The sequence below is a fragment of the Halichoeres trimaculatus genome, unplaced genomic scaffold (genome assembly GCF_033239565.1).
Source record: "Halichoeres trimaculatus isolate MK-OKI-2021-1 unplaced genomic scaffold, fHalTri1.1 fHalTri1_scaffold_23, whole genome shotgun sequence".
NCBI lineage: Eukaryota > Metazoa > Chordata > Actinopteri > Labriformes > Labridae > Halichoeres > Halichoeres trimaculatus.
Genome location: NW_027437201.1, coordinates 23,899,235 through 23,917,693, shown reverse-complemented (window position 1 = coordinate 23,917,693; position 18,459 = coordinate 23,899,235). Strand labels below are relative to the sequence as shown.

General features: G+C 42.1%; 1 protein-coding gene across 4 annotated transcripts in view; it reads left to right on the top strand.

Annotated features, from left to right (window-relative positions):
- The window catches only part of ankfn1a (ankyrin repeat and fibronectin type III domain containing 1a), a 91,451-nt gene that overhangs the window by 61,866 nt on the left and 11,126 nt on the right, over positions 1-18,459 (top strand). For 2 of the 4 annotated variants that reach the window (XM_074664087.1, XM_074664086.1), the window contains 8 exons: positions 1,181-1,376; positions 3,521-3,731; positions 7,476-7,670; positions 9,019-9,132; positions 9,727-9,824; positions 10,137-10,227; positions 10,722-10,829; positions 18,299-18,398. In XM_074664087.1, the coding sequence (XP_074520188.1) occupies positions 1,181-1,376; positions 3,521-3,731; positions 7,476-7,670; positions 9,019-9,132; positions 9,727-9,824; positions 10,137-10,227; positions 10,722-10,829; positions 18,299-18,398 (1,113 nt within the window). Of the gene's footprint in view, positions 1-1,177; positions 1,377-3,520; positions 3,732-7,475; positions 7,671-9,018; positions 9,133-9,726; positions 9,825-10,136; positions 10,228-10,721; positions 10,830-18,298; positions 18,399-18,459 lie in introns of all 4 variants that reach the window. The other 2 variants (XM_074664085.1, XM_074664084.1) reach the window with 1 other exon arrangement.

The following is an 18,459-nucleotide window of genomic DNA, read 5'->3' as shown; positions in this document are numbered from 1 at the left end:
TTACATATAATATAATACATTTGAAAACAAGACCTTTCACCCCCTGAATTTTCAAAAAAGGAGATATTGTATTTTTTCTGATGCCTCTGAAAATAGGTCATTGCCAGTTGGCCACGAGATTTCGACCTTCATGACGACACGAGGATCCTTTCTTTTTATTGGAGTAATCTGATAAAGCAGCTCCTCCTCTGTGATGTCAGTTAGTCACACAACCACCAACGAGGGATACACCCACCAAGAGCCGACTGACTGAGTGCTGGATGCAGGGACTCTGCTCTGCTGAGCAGCTCGGCTTTACATAGTGAATTAGCAGTTAAAACACTGTAGTTTTAGCAGACGTGGTAATACTTGTGAGACTGTGATATTTGCATGCTTGTTCTGACATGCACTGTGAACCTGGACCACAATAATGCGATCTTTAGACGACACTTTCAGCATGATGGATAAAACAGACAGAGAAAAGTGAAGGAGCAGGATGGAGCCCTGTTATAGAAATAGTTTATTGGTGAAGTCTGCCTATATTTCCACGTATAAACTATACATGTTACAGTACCGCTTTGACTCACCACACTGAAGCGTCCTGAGATGATCCGTGTCCAGGTGGATTTTCTTCCTCCTGAGCTGCAGAACCGTCCGGGTCTGACTCGGGGTCCAATACAAAAGGACGTATCCTACACTCTGACATTTTATTAGTGCTATCAATGCCTTACGCTGAAGTTTTGGCAAACAGCAAACTCGCTCAGTCTGCTCCATTCAATGTGGCGATTTTGTAAAGACTGCCATGCTGCAAAAACCGCCCCCTGGCTCTACCCCCTCCGCCCCTCTGATAGAACTGACCAATCAGAGCACAAAGGGCTGTGACGTTGCGAGGTTACTGGAGGTCATTCTCCAAACGGAGCGTTTCAACGAGATCTTCAGAATGGCCTAAAATGAGGATATTGAGAACACTATTGTGGGGCAATGAAGGAACTAAATGACTTGTACTGAGGGCAGAAATGCTTTACAGGCATCCTAGTCTGGCATAGTGAAAAGGAGGAACAAGCATGATATGTCCACTTTAACCCAGGCTTTCACCGCAGATATTCAAACTCAGAGATAAACAAACAGCGTCATTCCCCCTCCGCAGGTTTCCCTCCTTCCTCAGCTAACTCTTCTTCCTCGCCTCTTTCTCTTGCAGCAGACGCCTCCCGGTAGTCATGACCCAGCAGATGCAGAACCTGCAGTTGTCTCAGACCAGGAAGTGTCCCGGTGGCCCCGCCTCCCCGAGCGCCGCCAAGCGTCTCTACAGGAACCTGTCGGAGAAGCTGAGAGGGAGCACCTCCTCCTTCGAGGACACCTACTTCTTCAGCAAGACCGACCGGCTGCGGAAAGCCTCGGTGAGTCTGGTGATGCATGCACACAGTCTTCCTCTATCGCCACCTGCTGGCAGTCTGCTGTGAACATTTTGAACCTGTCCTTCATGATGTCGTGATGTGGACTCAGCGTGAACATGTCTGACTCAGAGGGATCAATGAAGATCTGGTTTGGTTCCTCTAATCCTGTTAACACCCGCGTCTCCAGACTCTGAACGCATCACTTCCTGTCGTCGTCACGTCTCTGATTCGATCTGAAAGCTGCTGCTTCCAGTTACATCGAGGAGTCAGACCGTCCTCGCTCTGCTGGTCCTAGACTCTGGTCCTGATGATCCATGATCAGCTGATGGCGTGATCGCTCTGAAGGATGAAGAGCATCGAGAGCTCGCACTCCTCACTGACATCGTCAGATTCATAACGACGGTGTTACAGGTCACAGTGTATGTATGTGTGTGTGTGTGTGTGTGTGTGTGTGTGTGTGTGACAGTCACAACAGAAGACATGAAGGAGAGAGGTAGAGGGATGAGGAAGAGGAGGATGAAAAGTGAGTGATGGACGGAGAGGAAGCACTTTTATTAAAACCATTTAGGGACTAAAGATCAGAAATACTTCCTCCAGATTTCAAAATAAGAGTCTGTTTTTGTGTTAGAATCATAGACTGTAAAAAAAATGGACGTCATCTTGCTCGGCTCGAAGTGAGGTCTCCACAAAAACTGCTCCCCCTGGTGGCTGGCTGCAGTATAGGTCAAAGAATCTATCTCCCCAGTCATTCCAGATGGGCTGTGGTCAAACTTTAACAAATTAATCCACCTGGTAGAAATGTTTCTCACGTCTGATTGTTGTGGTGATTTGAAGATATCATTTGGCTGTCTTGTATCCAAGTCCTCTTTTTTCAGAAGAGTTTTGTTTTCATTAGTTATACGAGGTTAAAAACGAGGTTTAACGTAACGTTTAACGATGATTGACAGCTGACGTTCTCATGTATTTTTTTCAGAGATTGTAAAATATGTCAGGAGGTAGAGTCAAGAAGTGATTAGACTCTCTAAAAAAAGATAAATATATTATTTTTGTCACCCAGCTCTACTCAGATTCTCCCAGAATCCCTCACTGTCTCTACTGCACAGACTCTCCAAACGTCACGGACTGCAGAGTTTACACGACAACAGTTTTAGGATGAAACGCAAAAGTTTTGTTGCCGCTCGTTTCCACAAAAACATTTTTGCCAAACCTAAAATGCAAACTTTTAAAAACGGACTTCAGAGTGGATTTTCCTGAAATGCTGAAGCTACCGTTGCCGTTTAAACAGTAAGTTGGCGTTTTCAGTTACGATGGTGGTGATCTCCCGTGTTGAGCTTGTTCTGCTCAATCTGCTGAATCTGTGACTGTCTTTAACTAAATGAGCATCTGTTGCTCCACTTCTGCTCTGAGCATTCACCAACACACCAGATGATCAACTCTACTTCAGAGGAGATCTACCAAAAGCTGCTTCTGGATTAGACAGTTATAGCTCCACCTACAGGCCTGGCATGCTCACTACAGTGTTTCTGTAGATTATTTTGCAGGAACGTTATCAGATCTGTGGATAGAGACATGAATCTTTAAGTGGTTGTAGAGGAGCAGATAACACACCTGACACCTGTGTGTGTGTGTGTGTGTGTGTGTGTGTGTGTGTGTGAGTGTGTGAGGGAGTCTTTGTAGTTGTGGACAGAGGTTACCTGGACGAGCACTCAGAGGTCACTGACTGATCACTGATCTATACTCGTCCCTTTCATGATATATGAGCAGAGCTTCAAACAGAGCTGCTGTCTTCACATGTCCAGGTGACCCCGCAGAGAGCTCCGACTTCTCCTCTCCACTGCTCCACCTGTGACAGGTGAACGGGTTTAACCTACGTTATATCATCTGTTCTGGGAGCTTCCTGTTGCTGTGCTCGGACCAGGAGGAAGATTCATGGACGAGTCCTGCAACGACTGATCGATTCAACGTTAGCTGACAAATGATGTCAGAGCCTGCTGACATTTCCCTAATTCAATTTTCGTCAGAGTCAGAGCGTCCTGCTGCGGTCTGTCTCACCGTCCTCCAGCTGTGACTTCACAGGAAGACGTCTCTGCTTCAGTTTCAGGAAGTCTCTGAGCTGAGTGTGTGTGTGTGTGTGTGTTTCTACGCAGACGATGCAGGGCAGTGACTGTATCTTCGAGGCGGTGGAGCAGCAGGACCTGGACACGGTGCAGATCCTCCTCTACCAGTTCTCGGCGGAGGAGCTTGACCTGAACACGCCCAACAGCCAGGGCCTGACGCCGCTGGACATCGCCATCATGACCAACAACACGCCCATCGCCAAGCTGCTGCTGAAGGCCGGCGCCAAGGAGAGTCCGCACTGTGAGTACGCCAGGGAGGCTGCTTTGTCTCCACTAACTCTGATGTTTGTCTGCGTTACTCAGGCTGGTACTCCTCTAAGCAGCGCCTCCTTCAGCTGGGGCCAAACTCCTCCTCAGCCGTGGGAGGAAAGTGTCACGGCGTGTTTTTGATGTCTGTGCCTGTGAGGAGAAACCTTCAGGGAAGGCGAGGGCGTCAGCTAACGCTAGCTGCTGCGCCTCCTCTCCTTCATGTCGAGCGTCACTCAGACTGTAACTCCAGGCGAAAGACGACAGCTTGATTTATTGTTCTTCAACACAAAGAGCTCACACACACACACACACTCTTTTTCCAGGTGTGTGTGTTTGTGTGAAGTGTTTATTGATCTCTCTGATGCCGTGAGGAGCGCACACAGAAGCAAACAGAGGTTTTCATCGTGTGGTCGCTGCATTCACTGACTTTAATGTATAAAGTGTCTCTTTAAAGAAAACGGGGCGTTTGAAAACATGAATCCTGAACTTTAAGAAGTTTACTTTATAACTTAGAGCTGGGAACAAGCAAACTGCTCCCTTTTCACTTCAGAGTCCAGGGTTTCCAAAAAGACTTCCTGATTCTGAGTTCCTGCTCAGTGACTCAGATGAAAACGTGATGTAGAAACAGCTTCAGTGTGTGCGATGCTGTGGATCAGACTGGGTCTTTGTTTGTGTCTGGGTCTGTGCTACCAAGACCTAAATGAGCCCCCCTTCCTTCTCAGACCCCTGCCCACACACACACACACACACACACACACACACACACACAAACACACAGAAACGTTCCCCTCCATCAGTCTCCATGTTGTCCTCCATAAACCCTCCAAAGACAGGTGGTTCTTACCTTACTGAGCTGCTGTCAGCCTCTCCATCTGTGTGTGTGTGTGTGTGTGTGTGTGTGTGTGTGTGTGTGTGTGTGTGTGTGTGTGTGTGTGAGAGTGTGTGTGTGTGGGTGGGGGGTTTGAACAGTGGCTACCTTACAGCTCGGGGCCTCCTCTGTGCGTCTCCTCTAACAGCGTTTGTCGTTTAATGGTTTAACTTTTCCAATGAAGCGTGTAACGCTGCAGCAATTACAGCTAAGTGATTTATTGTGGGGGGAGGGTGGTGGGGGGGGGGGGGGGGGGGCTAGGGCTCTCCTCTCTGTGGCGTAGACTCTGGACTCATACCAGCGGTACAATCCCACGGCTGTAAACAAACAGAGAGTAAACAGAGGGGCCGTTCTCCGTCAGGGGCCACAGCTCTCTGTTTATGTCATTCCTCAAGAGCCAAGTAAATCAGTCAGCCTGACACGTGTGTGTGTGTGTGAGTGTGTGTGTTTTATGTTTATACCCTGCTTACTTTCCATTTCAGAGAGACAGTGTGTGAATTTTGTACACTCTAACGTTGAGCCCTCTTATTTTAATCTGAGGTCAGAGTGTGTCTGCTCAGAAATCACTGAATTTAATCTAATTTATCCAACATCATTAACACTGAAATAAAAAAAAAATAAAAACTAGAGTGAGAAGAGATTTTTTTTTACGTAAAGTAAAATTAAACTAAAAATATTGAGAACAATTATTTATTAAAACAAAAAATGGAAAAAAAAAATAGAAAAACAACAATAATATTCAATTATAAAGATAACAATTTTCAAATAAATATTGTAAAAAAAAAAAGGAATTGGGAACACAAGAAAAGAAAATTAATAGTACATTTTTTTAATAAAAAGTCTTTCTAATTTATCTAACATTATAAACACTGAAATTAAAGAAAAAATAAAAACTGGAATAAGAAAGGATTTTTTTTGTTAAGTAATAAAATTAATTGAAGGACAAAAATAATTAAAAAATATTGAGAACAATTATTTATTAAAACATAAAATAGAAAAAAAAGTGAAAGAATGACAAAAATATTTGATTATAAAGATAAATTTTTTTCAAATAAATTTTGTAAAAAAAAATGATTGAGAACACAAGAATAAAAAATTGTAATTATTATTTTTTTTATAAAAAGTCTGTCTAATTTGTCTTACCTTATAAACACTGAATGAGAAGAAAACATAAAAACTAGAATGAGAAAGAATTTTTTTTATTAAGTTATTAAATTGATGGAAGGACAAAATTAATTTAAAAATATTGAGATTAAATATTTATTAAAACAGAAAATAGAAAATTAAAAAAAAGACAATAATATTTAATTATAAAGATTAAAAAATTCCAATAAATATTGTAAAGAAAAAAAAGGAATTGAGAACACAAGAAAAGAAAATTAAATTTATATTAAATTTTACATGAAAAAAAAGTCTGTCTAATTAATCAACCTTATAAACACTGAATGAGAAGAAAATGTAAAAACTAGAATAAGAAATATTTGTTTTAAGTTATAAAATTGATGAAAGGACAAAATTAATTTAAAAAAAATATTGAATACGATTATTTATTGAAACAGAAAATAGAAAAAAATGACAATTATATTTAATTAGAAAGATAAAAATGTTCAAATAAATATTGTAAAAGAAAGAAAGGAATTGAGAACACAAGAAAAGAACATTTATATTAAATTTCATTTTATAAAAAGTCTTTCTCATTCCATAAAAATACTGGAGTTATTTTTTTAAAAGTTAATAAAAGTTTTTAAGTTCATAAAAAAATGACGCCAAGTTTCAGGAATCCTCAAAAAACAAATGATCTACTCAGCAAAATCCTAAAGTGTGTGTGTCTGTGTCTAACCCAGACTCATTGAATGTGTGTGTGTTGGTGTCTACACACACACACACTCACACACTCAACCTGTGTTGTGTGTGTGTTAATTTATGAGGCCCCGGGGCCCCTGCAGGAGTGTGGGTTTATATTTAGCCCTCTCACTCCTGTGCCCTGGCTTAGACAGTGTGTTCCTGTGTGAGCGTCTCCTACACACACACACACACACACACACACTCACACATGTTCAGCCGGCTAATTTATTGCCTGTCTAATTAGCCTCGTTAGCTGCTGACTGCTCGCTAACACGCCAAGATGAACACTCAGTGACACCTCGGCTACAAACGGCGGAGAGAGGGATGGCGAGTAACAGAAAGAGCTTAAGAAGAAAACACTGTTGTAGTACTCTCCCTGACCACCAGGGGCCAAAGATTGAGGCTCTCTAATTTAATTATTTAATAAAACTTCAGAAATATCAAATTGATTCTTCAGAAGTCTTTTTTTGTCCTGGGACGACAGATGAACATTAGTTTTTAAAGGTGGAGGTCGATCTAACTGTGGTGTTTCTGTGGATTGCAGAGATTTACATGACGTGTTTCTTCCTCCACACACTCCTCCTCCTCCTCTCTCCTGACCTCCTGATCCTTTCATGGTCTCAGAAGTGGTTCCCGTGTTTTCTGTGGCCTTGCTCTTTTAGTTGTGTTCTCACGTGGACTGCAGCGTCTCTCTTTGTCTGCTGTGAAACACGTCCGACCCTCACCTTTCCCAGCTCTGTCAGAGCTGAACCTGCTGCTCACACTCCTCCACACACTCCTGTTATTCGTTTAGAGGACACACAATGCTCTGGGTCCAGTTTGCAGCCGGAGAAATGAGATTACTGCCCGTGAATAGTGGGTGATAAGGAGCAGGGACGTGATGAACGGCTCCTCGTGCAGATAAAGCGTTTCTCAGCCTCCCCCTCAGACCTGATCTGTATACATCAGTCCTCTGGTCTCTGAACAGTCCTCTCTGTCCTCTCTGTCCTCTCTGTCCTCTCTGTCTCCTCTTTTATGTTTCAGTCGTGAGTGTGGAGAGTCGGGAGGCTCACCTGAGCTCTCTGGTGGTGGAGGCAGAGCGGCGAGCGGCCGACCTGGCGGCTCAGGCGCAGAGAGACGGTCTATCTCTGGAGGCGTGTCAGAAAGACAAACAGCTGAGAGCCTGGGAGTGGAGGAGCAAACTGTACAAACGCATGAGGACGGGATTCCAGCACGCCCGTCAGTACACACACATTATACCCACTAACGTGTGTGTGTGTGTGTGTGTGTGATGAAACTCAAGAAAGTAGTCCAAGGCAGAGTGGAAAGAAAAAAGACATATGGTAGATGTAAAGTAGATATAAAGTTAAAAAAAGGTTGTGCTAAATGAACAGAGGTCGTAAAAGTTGTGTATGGTTGATGTAAAATTAATGTAAAGTTTACATAAAGCATATGTAAATTTATCAAAATGTTCTTGTTAAGTTAATCTGAGGTGTAAAGTTGACATAAAGTTTATGTGAAGTTGACGTAAAGTTTGTCTAAAGTTGACATAAAGTCAATGTTGGAGGGTGTAAATCAGATGTAAAGTTGACGTAGTGTTGATCTAAATGTAAAGCAGGTATAAAGTTGATGTTCAGTCGATTAAAGTAGACTATCAAGTTGATTAAAAATTAATGTAAAGGTTAAGAAAAGTTTATGTTCAGTTTGCGTAAAGTAGACGTAAAGGAGATGCAGTGCAGATGTATCTTACTTTAATGCTGGTATAAAGTTGTAAAGTTGGCAGAAAGTTAATTTAAAATAGATGTAAAGTTGATATAAAGTTAATTCTTATGATGCAGAGTTGACATTAGTTTGACCTAGTGTTAAAATGAAGAAAGGTTGATATAAAGTTTTCGTAAAGTTGATGTTTATGTTAAGTTCACATGAAAAAGCTGTGAGCAAGTGTCATGTAAACCTTACATTGACATCTTGCCAATTTTTTTGTAAAGTTGATGGAAAATTAACATAAAGAAAACGCAAATTATATAAAAAAGGTGGTGTTACGCTAACCTTAATGTAAAGCAGACATGAAGTTGATGTAAAGTTCACATAACATTCAAGTAAAGTTTACATAATGTTCATTTAAAGTGTGCGCAAAAAAAGCTGGTAAGGATTCTTAACCCAGAAGTAAAGTTGAGTTATGGTTGATCAGAATGTAAAGTAAGTGTAAAGTTGATGTAAAGTACACTTAAAGTTGGCATTAAGATGATGTTAAGCTGAAGTAAAGTTGACATAATGTTGATGTAAAGTTTACAGAGTATTAAATAAGGATTCATCATGCAGATGTTAAGTTGAGTTATGGTTGATCTGAATGTAAAGCAGGTGTAAAGTTTATTAAAGTACACTTAAAGTTGACATAAAGGTGATGTTAAGCTGAAGTAAAGTTTCGGCAATTTTTTAGTAAAGTAGACATAGGGGAAACGTAAAGTGGATGTAAAGTAAGTATAATGTAGACCCAAAGTTGAAGTAAAACAGACGTAAAGTTGTTAAGTTGATGTTAAAAATCCAGACATACATTTGTCTGATGACGTTCTTCGCCCCTGCTCAGGTGCCCCAGAGGCCCCGTCTATGGTTCGTCTGAGCGTTAGCAGCAGCACCACGCTAACCGTCACCTTCCAGGAGCCGCAGTGTCTCAACTCTACGGTGGTGACCAAATACAGAGGTACAAACACTCATCTGTCTTTGAATATATTTAACTTAAGGACTTTAACCTTTTATCACTTCAAGACATTTCTGTTTTTTTTAATCATTTCAAAAAGAGAAAGGGAGAAACTATGTCAACTATGTGGTTTCCATGGTAACAGAGAAACTCTTTTCATCGTCTGTCTGTGAAGGAGGTCTGGACTACTTGATTTTTTAAATGTCTCCTCTAAGAATAAAGTGGAGGATTCAGCTCAGACTCTATTTAAAGTCCTGTTTGTTCTGAGGACTGAAGGACCCTGAACCCGTCGTTAGCTTCAGCTGAGTCTGTTAACACACTTACAGCATCACCTGAGTCTACCTGGACCAGGACACATCCAGAAAAACTTCCGAGGGTTCAGGGGGAAGATGTTTGCAGAAACAGAGCGAGGTAAAGAGGGATAAAGAGAGAGAGACAGAAGAGGAGGAGACGTATAAAGACGCCCTGAGGACCAGGGCTCAGAAGGTTAACGATGATTTCCTGCTCCCAGGAGGAACTATTGATTCTTTAATGAAAGACCAAACTAACGTTATATGTGTGTGTGTGTGTGTGTGTGTGTGTGTGTGTGTGTAACAGTGGAGTGGAGCTGCCTGAAGGATTTCTCTCTGCTCGCCGGAGACACGGTGTTGGATAATCTGCAGAGCCTGAAGTGCATCATCAACGGCCTCACCACGGTAACAGCAGCATCCCTCCTCCTCCTGCTCTGTGTCCTCACACACACACACACACACACACACACACACACACACACACACACATTAGTGCCTTCAGTTTCTGTCCCAGACGTTCTCTCAACAGGAGATTGAACAGCTCCAGCGTGTCAGACAGGCTGAGATCAGATTGAAGCTGTTTTTTTTCACCGCAGGAACTTTCCCCCAGGAACCTTTTGAGGAACCAGGGTCTACATTTGGTTCCTGCAGTGAAAATGCACCTTTAGTATAAATGAGTGTTGTTTTAGTCTGTCTGATGTGTGTTTCCTCTCTCAGGGTCGGCTCTACTACGTCAGAGTGTCGGCGTATAACATGAGGGGCTGGGGTCCTCCTGCCTCCTCCCTCCCTCCATCTGCTGCTCCATCCAGTAAGACCTTCAAACCCTTCCTTTTACTGTCCAGATATGTGTGTGTGTGTGAGTGTGTGTGTGTGTGTGTGTGGGCTGGAGTGTTTCCTGAATATTCTATTTTCTCACTCTGCTCGAGGTCCTTGGGTTGGAACATCAGATTCATGCGTCCGTCACGACTCTCTTTCTCTGGGCACATTCAAGCACCGCAGCCTTGAGCTGAGTGTGTTAAAATGTGTGTGTGTGTGTGTGTGTGTGTGTGTGTGTGTGTGTGTGTGTGTGTGTGTGTGTGTGTGTGTGTGTGTGTGTGTGTGTGTGTGCAGATGTCATAATCAGAGGACTGAGTGTGTGTGTGTGGGTGTTTAAAGAGGAAAGAGAGTGAAAGCATGAGTACAGCTCTGAAACCCTTGAACCCTATTGTGTGTCCTGTGACTGTGGAGGAAAACACACCGCTGTGAGCCTCATGGTGGCGCTAGAGGAGGAGTCAGGGGTAAAACCTGTTTCTCTCTCCTCAGACTGGAGGGAGAGCGACGGTCGGGAGCCGAGGAGGCGGGGCCACATCGAGGCCATGGAGCGTCTGCTGCAGCAGGTCCGAGCGACGCACACACACTACTGCTGCGGAGGTGAGCCTCAGAAACGACAGGATTATGACCAGGCAGCTTTATTTGAATCAGGTTTCTGGTGGGTCAGTGAGCTTTTTACCACCACCAGGGGGCAGTGTCAGAGACAACGTGTAGGGTCTGTGTCAGCAGCAACAATAATCACCATGAAACTTTATTTTCTTTTTATTAAGTTGGAAAAATATTAACATTTCTGTGGTCCCTGTTCACGAGGCGAACATGTCGAATGGTCATGTTTGTCTACGGCAGATTTCATAACGTGGTTTTCAACCCAAGCCTGGTCGCTGGTCCAGAAATCAACCTGAAAGTGAGGTGGAGAAGAAGACTGAGGTTTACGTTGTTGAACAAGAAGGAGAAGAAGAGAAAGTATTTTATTTTTGTTTGCGGGAAAATAAATGGCATTGAGAGTAGGGATGCACTGACAGGAAAATTTTGGCCAACACTGATATCCAGTATTAATATTGCTGTTATGGCTAATAACCGATATTTACCAATATCAATGTTGGTGAAAAAAAAAAGGTTGTTTTGTCTGTTTTTTGGATCAAAAACAGGACGAGAGACATAAAAGAAGAGAGTCCACTCTTCTTAGGTAGGTTTGTTGTTTCCATAGTCAGTGAAAATAAGATTATTTGGGTCTTGAGATCGCTCAAGATGCTCTGAAAATGTCCGGCAGCTAATGAGTAAATATCGACCGATACCGTTTAAATAACAAGCGGCAACCTCCGGTCTAAGAACATGAGATAATGCTGAAGTGCTAAAATCTGCTGTTTCTCCAGCGTCCACTTGAGGCTGGCTCTGGAAGTACAGGAAGTCACAAACACACCAAGTTTTCAAATCAGAAATTAACCTATTTACAGCCTGGTTCAAAAAACATCTCCTGTCTGAGTCACTAGTTTTACAATCTCTTTCTGTATTGGCCGTTTAGAGGATATTAAGATCACGAGCTTGCCCAATCAGAGGCACAGCTCTAGGTCACGTGACCGACAGGCGCCCTGTAGCTGTTGTCACAACCTGGCTCAGGGCCATGAAAAATTTGGGAGGAACACGTTGTTTTTGCAGTAAATAATGGGATTTATTGACAAACCAAATGGAACAACCAAGGGTATTGAACAGCAAATATGTTATCAAAGTATGAGGTTTTAAGAACAGACAAACAAGATGCTGATCCGACGGCAGAGGTGACTCCAGGTAGGATGAGAGAGAGCGAGCGCAGCAAATGGCTTTAGCTTTTATACCCAGCAGGCACCAGGCGATCCAATCACTGCTGCTCACTCAGGTAACTGGGAAAAACAAGGCAAATCTTCAGCCAGAGAGCACTTTATATTTTATATTGTGCATTAATTTTGCCATATCTGTCATACTGCCTAGAGGTATGGGGAAACACATACAAAAGTAATCTCCAAACACTGATTAAAATGCAGAAAAGAGCCATCAGATTCATCAATAAAGCAGGATTTAGAGACCACACAAACAGATTTTTCCTAGAATTACAAACTCTAAAACTTCAAGATATGATTCAGCTTAAAACTGCACAAATAATATTCAAAGCAAGAAACAATTTACTTCCAGACAACATAAGAAAACTGTTTACAGAAAGAGAAGGAGGTTATAGTTTAAGAGGGGAGCTGAATTTTAAAATACACCATGCTAGGACAACATTAAAAAGCATGTGTTTGTCAATATCAGGGGTTAAATTATGGAACAGTTTGAGAGATGAATTAAAGAAAAGTAAAACTATAGGCATATTTAAGAGAATATTTAAAACACACCTTATGACTAAATATCAGGATGAAGAACAGCAGTTTGACCCAGGGCAGTAATGACAGAGCCAATTGAAAATTAAACAAACAAATAAAACATATACAGAAATTAAGTATCATATAAGGGAAATGTTATGTGACTGTGTATGAAAAGTATAAATATGTAAAAGTTAAAATATCACCGTAGGAGGTGTGGATAATAGGGGTAGGATTAAATAAGTTTAACTTCTTCCTACTCCTTTTCAAGCATGTAGATATGTAACACATGCAGGTTGTTGCTGCAGTCTTCATTTTTCTTTTAAGTTTAGTATGCATGTGTTTGTTTATGGTGACGACCTATTTCTGTTTTTTTTCTTTTTTTTTGCATGTTCGAAATAAATTCATTCATTCATTCATTCAGAGAGGAGATATTAGTCTGAGGAGCTAAGGCAGAGACCGTCACACCCCTCCTCTTAAAGTCAGTGTCCCAAGGGGACCACCGGCATCCAAAACACCCAATCAGCCCTCCAAAATGCAAAAAATGTATCTTAAACACCAAAAATGTATCTCACACCAAAAGCCCTTGCCACTACCAATATGGCCGCGATAGCCGATCTGCTTCGTTTTCCGTTTCAGAAACAGACGAGTGACGTCAGGGAGACTACGTCCATGTTTTATACAATTTATGTAAACAAATGACTGACATCAGCTAATACCAATATTGATACCGATATATTGTCGTCCCTAATTGAGAGTATTTTCTGATGGAGAATCACAAACATGCAACACATGAGTGTAAATCATTTCATTTTGGTCCAAAAAGATCAAATGAAGAGACACCAGGACAGACAACGACTAAAAAGTAAGAGTAAGAATAAACATGGGTGTCAGTCATTTTCACTGAGGGCACATCAGCATCATGGTTTCCCTTAAAGGGCCAGATGTCACTGTGAGATAGTATAAAATGTAGCTTAATGTAACTAAATGTCAAAAAGTTACTTTGCAGCGTGGGCAGTTTCTTTAGCCACATGAAGCTAGCTTCCTCTGCCGCGTTGTTTTTGGTCGTGGCTTTCTTGAACTCATCCTGCTGCGATCGCAGTTTGCTTTTTAAATCTGTTGTTTTTCTTGAAGGCTCATTTTGGCGTACTTAGCTCTGTGTTTGCTGACAGACCAGTTTTTCTCCTTGAAGCAGAAACATGTATCGGCCTTCCCATCTTTCCTAAAACAGCTTCATCTGCATCAACTTTTCTCTTCCTGGACATTTTGGGATCATTGTTTTATTTCTTGATTCCACCAGTTTGGGAATTTGGCTCTGATGTGAAAACACTGCCATCTAGTGGAGGGATGCTGTCACTTCACGGCCTTGAGTTTGACGCATGTGGTGTAGCGTTTCAGAGCTGGGAGTCATCAGTGAAGAAGTTGGGTCTGAAGGTTGACAAAAGGAGCAAAATGTTTGGGAACGTTTCCATAGCAACGATGGGTTGTAGAATTCATTGTTTGTTGTTTGTGGCTGTCGTGGAGCTTTCTGCCTGTAGTTTTTCTAGCTGTGAGACATGTCCCCCAGCATGAACACCATGAACATGATGTTTAGAATAGATGGCGCCATCTTCAGGATCCTGTCTGAACTGCAGAGGCTGAGAGTCACTGAGTGATGTTTTAGGATCAGATCTGAAATCTGAACCCTCTCATTTCTACATACTGCTCCTTTAATACAGCACGAAATTACAGCGAGATCAATAAAACTGATTCTTCTCAGAGTGAAATCAACACCGCTCAGAGGAACTTTTCTCTCCTCTTTGTGATAAATCGATGTCTCTGCTCTCGTCTTTTGTCTGGATCCGTTCCTCCTCTCAAAGATCCGAGGCTGAAAACTGAGCCACAACTCCCAACAGCTCCAGAAATCAATGTGAGCGCCTCTCACACACACACACACACACACACACACACACACACACACACACACACACACACACACACACACACACAGCCTGCTCTTTGTTTGTTCCCTGAGAGTCATTTCACCAAACCTGTGACGGTACAAAAGAGCATCAGGCCGACGCTCACACACTCTCACACACTCTCACACACACGCTCCATCAGGTTTCACTGCGTCTGAGACCAGCAGCACCAACAACCTCTCAGCAGGTCTGAGGGTCCACACCAGCCCCAGAGACAAACGCCTGAGAAAGACGATCGTGTGATTGGATTAATGTAAAGTGAGCATTCTGAATTAATCAGTGTGTGTGTGTGTGTGTGTGTGTGTGTGTGTGTGTGTGTGTGTGTGTGTGTGTGTGTGTGTGTGTGTTTATACAATTAATCCTAAGTGCCAAAAATGAATGTGAGAAATGAATCAGAGTGGAACAAAGCCAGCTCTATTGAGAGCTCCATTAGCGCTGGATCTCTTAATTTATGACGTGTGCACACAACACACACACACACACACACACACAGCTCCCTGTGTGTGCATAGTCCCACTCAGAGGCATCGTGTGTGTGTGAGTGTTTTCTCTGCTCCTCCACATAATGAAGCTGTCAGGAGTCAGTAATGAATGAATGATCTGATTTACTTCATCAGATCAGATTTTTCTGATTAGAGCAACGTGTTGTGTTACACACCACCTCCTCTGTGTGTGTGTGTGTGTGTGTGTGTGTGTGTGTGTGTGTGTGTGTGTGTGTGTGTGTGTGTGTGTGTGTGTGTGGCTTGTCGCTGTGTTCAGTGAGCATGAAATAACAGAAAACTTTTTGAGCGTCACGGCTCTGCAGCGTTAAAACATGGTGACGAGGATCTTTGAGAATATCATCAGACTTACTTTACTCATCCTCCTGGAAAACCTGGAAAACCTGGAAAATGAGAAACAAAAAAGTCAAATGTCCTGGAAACTGTAAAGTTACCCTGGAAAATGCCTTGCGCGCCTGTCATCTTTGTTTTGGTGTTTTTCCACCTCTGCATTTATCTGCACACAGTCCTCAGGCAACTTTCAGGCAGCCAATCAGCACGCAGCTCATTAACATATCATCCCCGCCCACTCAGGTGACTGCATAGATAATGAGTTTAGAAACTGGGAGCCTGGAAATCCTCCTTCTGCTAATAAATGTGATGCTTTACTCAAAAAAAAAAAAACATTGAAGACATGTTTTTTTAAAACATCGTCATGGTAACTAAACTACTGCCCTCTAGAGGACAAAGTGCTTAAAAAGTTGTTTTTTAGAAGTGGAGTTATTTAAGGTGAGATGTTACAGAGAGATAAACTCTAGAGGTGGGTCAGTAGAAAAGCTGCGCCACCTCAGACTTATATCTACTTCCTGTTGGAGTGTAAACTGTAACAACGACGTCAGGAGGAAGACGAGCCGCTCAGACTGAAACCAAACTCCTGCTCCCTCAGCTCATTACGCTCCCCCAACGTCTCCACACAAAACTAATTTCTTCATTAATGCAGAGCGACGTTCTGCTGCTGACAGATTATCCTCCTGTCAGAGTGTGTTAGCCTGAAACACACACTCACTCACACACACGTTTGCAATCAGAGCTGATTTACAGCCGCACAGAGCCAGAGCAGCCTAACTCTCTCTGTTTTGTAGATTGTGGTTACATGGTGTTCAGATGCTAAAGGTCGTCTGATGACATTCAGCTCGCCCCGCATCGTCCATCTCTGCAGCAGTTTCACTCTGACGATGATTTTTGGGATAAAAGTGTCGCAGACTTGGCCAGTAATCACCTCTCTCAAGCAGAAAGCAACAATTTCAGGTCGATACAAGCTGAAAGCTGCAGATTTGAAGAGGATTGAAGAGGCATCTTCGGCCCCTCACAGACAGAAATGATCCTCTCTCCTCTGATTGTTGCTGCTGGCTGGTTCATGAAAATATAACGCACTGATTTTAGAAAACAGAGACAGTATCTGAGAAATAAACATCTCTATGTCACTGTGATGTTAGGAAAACATTTACAGTGAAACTGAGACTCACTACAATAAAACAGGTAAAAACTCCCTCAGTGAATTATCCAAAGAGCTTGTTTATTTACATTTTTACGGTGAAGCTGAGACTCTACAAATACAGATGAATAGCAAACAAGAGTAAAGTCTCATACGAACTATTTACAACGAAACTGAGACTCAATATAAATGGATGAACTGTTGGACTGAGGGGACTGTTCAAACAGTTAACAGTAAAACTGAGACTCCTCAAAAGCAAATAAACAGGCAACCCAGAGTGAAAAATCTGTTCAGTTACTTTTTACAGTGAATCTAAGACTCTTCGTAGAACAGATACATGGTAAACCAGCACTTGGCCTCTGTATATCTGACTATTCACACTAAAACTGAGACTTACCAAACAATATGTAAGCAGTAATTCAAAGTGAGGCCAGTTTTAAGTTACTCTTTACAGTGAAACTGAGACTCTTGTCAAAACTGATGAATGGATAGCAAGAGTAAAGCCTCTCCAGAACATACTATTTACAACCAAAGTGAGACTCAGTGTAAATAGATGAACTGTTAGACAGAGGAAACTGTTCTAACAGTTAACAGTAAAACTGAGACTTCTTCAAAAAATATAAAGCTACCCAGAGTAAAGCATTTGTATCACTGATATTTTACTGTGAAACTGAGACTGAACTAGAACAGATTAACCAGCATGAAGCCTCTGTATAGCTGACTATTCACAATAAAACTAAGACTCACCTTTCAATAAATGAGGAGTTATCCAAACAAAGCCTCAGTTTAAGTTACTCTTTACAGTGAAACTGGGACTTTATAGTTACAGATTAACAATATCCTGGAGAGAAACCTCTGCTTGAGTTTGTTACAATAAAACTTCAAAACAAATAAACAGAAACCAAAAGAAAGAATCTGTTAGAGTCACTCTTCACAGTGAAACTAAGACTCTTCAAAGAACAGATTGATTATAAACCAGCGTTAAGCCTCCATGTAACCTACTATTTATAGTGATACTAAGACTCTGCTGGAGCAGATCATGGTAAACCAGCACTGGGCTTCTTTATAGCTGACTATTTACAATAAAACTGAGACTTACCTGTCATTTAATAAGCAGTTCACTAAAATGAAGCCCCATTTAAGTGAAACTGAGACTTTCTATAAACAGATTAACAATATCCTGGAGAGAAACCTCTGCTTGAGTTTGTTACAGTAAAACTAAGACTCCTTTAAAACAAAAAGTGAGGCATCTGTTACTCTTCACAGTAAAACTGGGATTTTTCATAGACCAGATTGATTGTAAACCAGCATTAAGCCTCCGTATAACTTAGCATATACAGTGAAGCTGAGACTCTCCAGTGGACGATGAGGGATAAACTGTAGAGGAATCTGCTGAAGTCTTTAAAAGTGAAGCTGAGACTTAGTAGAGAGAGTGAATGGGGAGTCAGGGTCATCCTCTGTATATCGACGACAGGACTCTAACACGGTTTCTTCTGAAGTTTCCAACTGAAGAAATGTTTCCGTCCGTGGTCGCCGCAGACGTCTGATATCTGCTCACAGGACGCTCATTATGTGACGCTTAATTAGCCGGAGTAAACGGGCGCTGTGGGCTGCAGATTGGCATCACAGCCCGCCGTCCACACGGGGGGAGATAAGACAGATCTGTAACACGGGAGAGTGACTCGACCCTGCTGACCTTGTGAACACTCAGACAGGAGCGATCAGGAAGAAAAACAGGGAACATTTGGACAGTTTTTGTTTGATTCTCCTGAAAATGAGCATTTCTCCTTTCGTGTCCTCAGACACGTCGAAGCTGCAGAACCCGAGCAGGAAGCAGTCGGTCTCCAGGAGTCTGAAACACCTCTTCAACTCCTCCAACAAGTTTGTGAAAACACTGAAAAGGTTTGTGTCACCTCACACTCAGGTTTCATCTTTTTTTTTTCTTTTAACGTGAGAATAAACT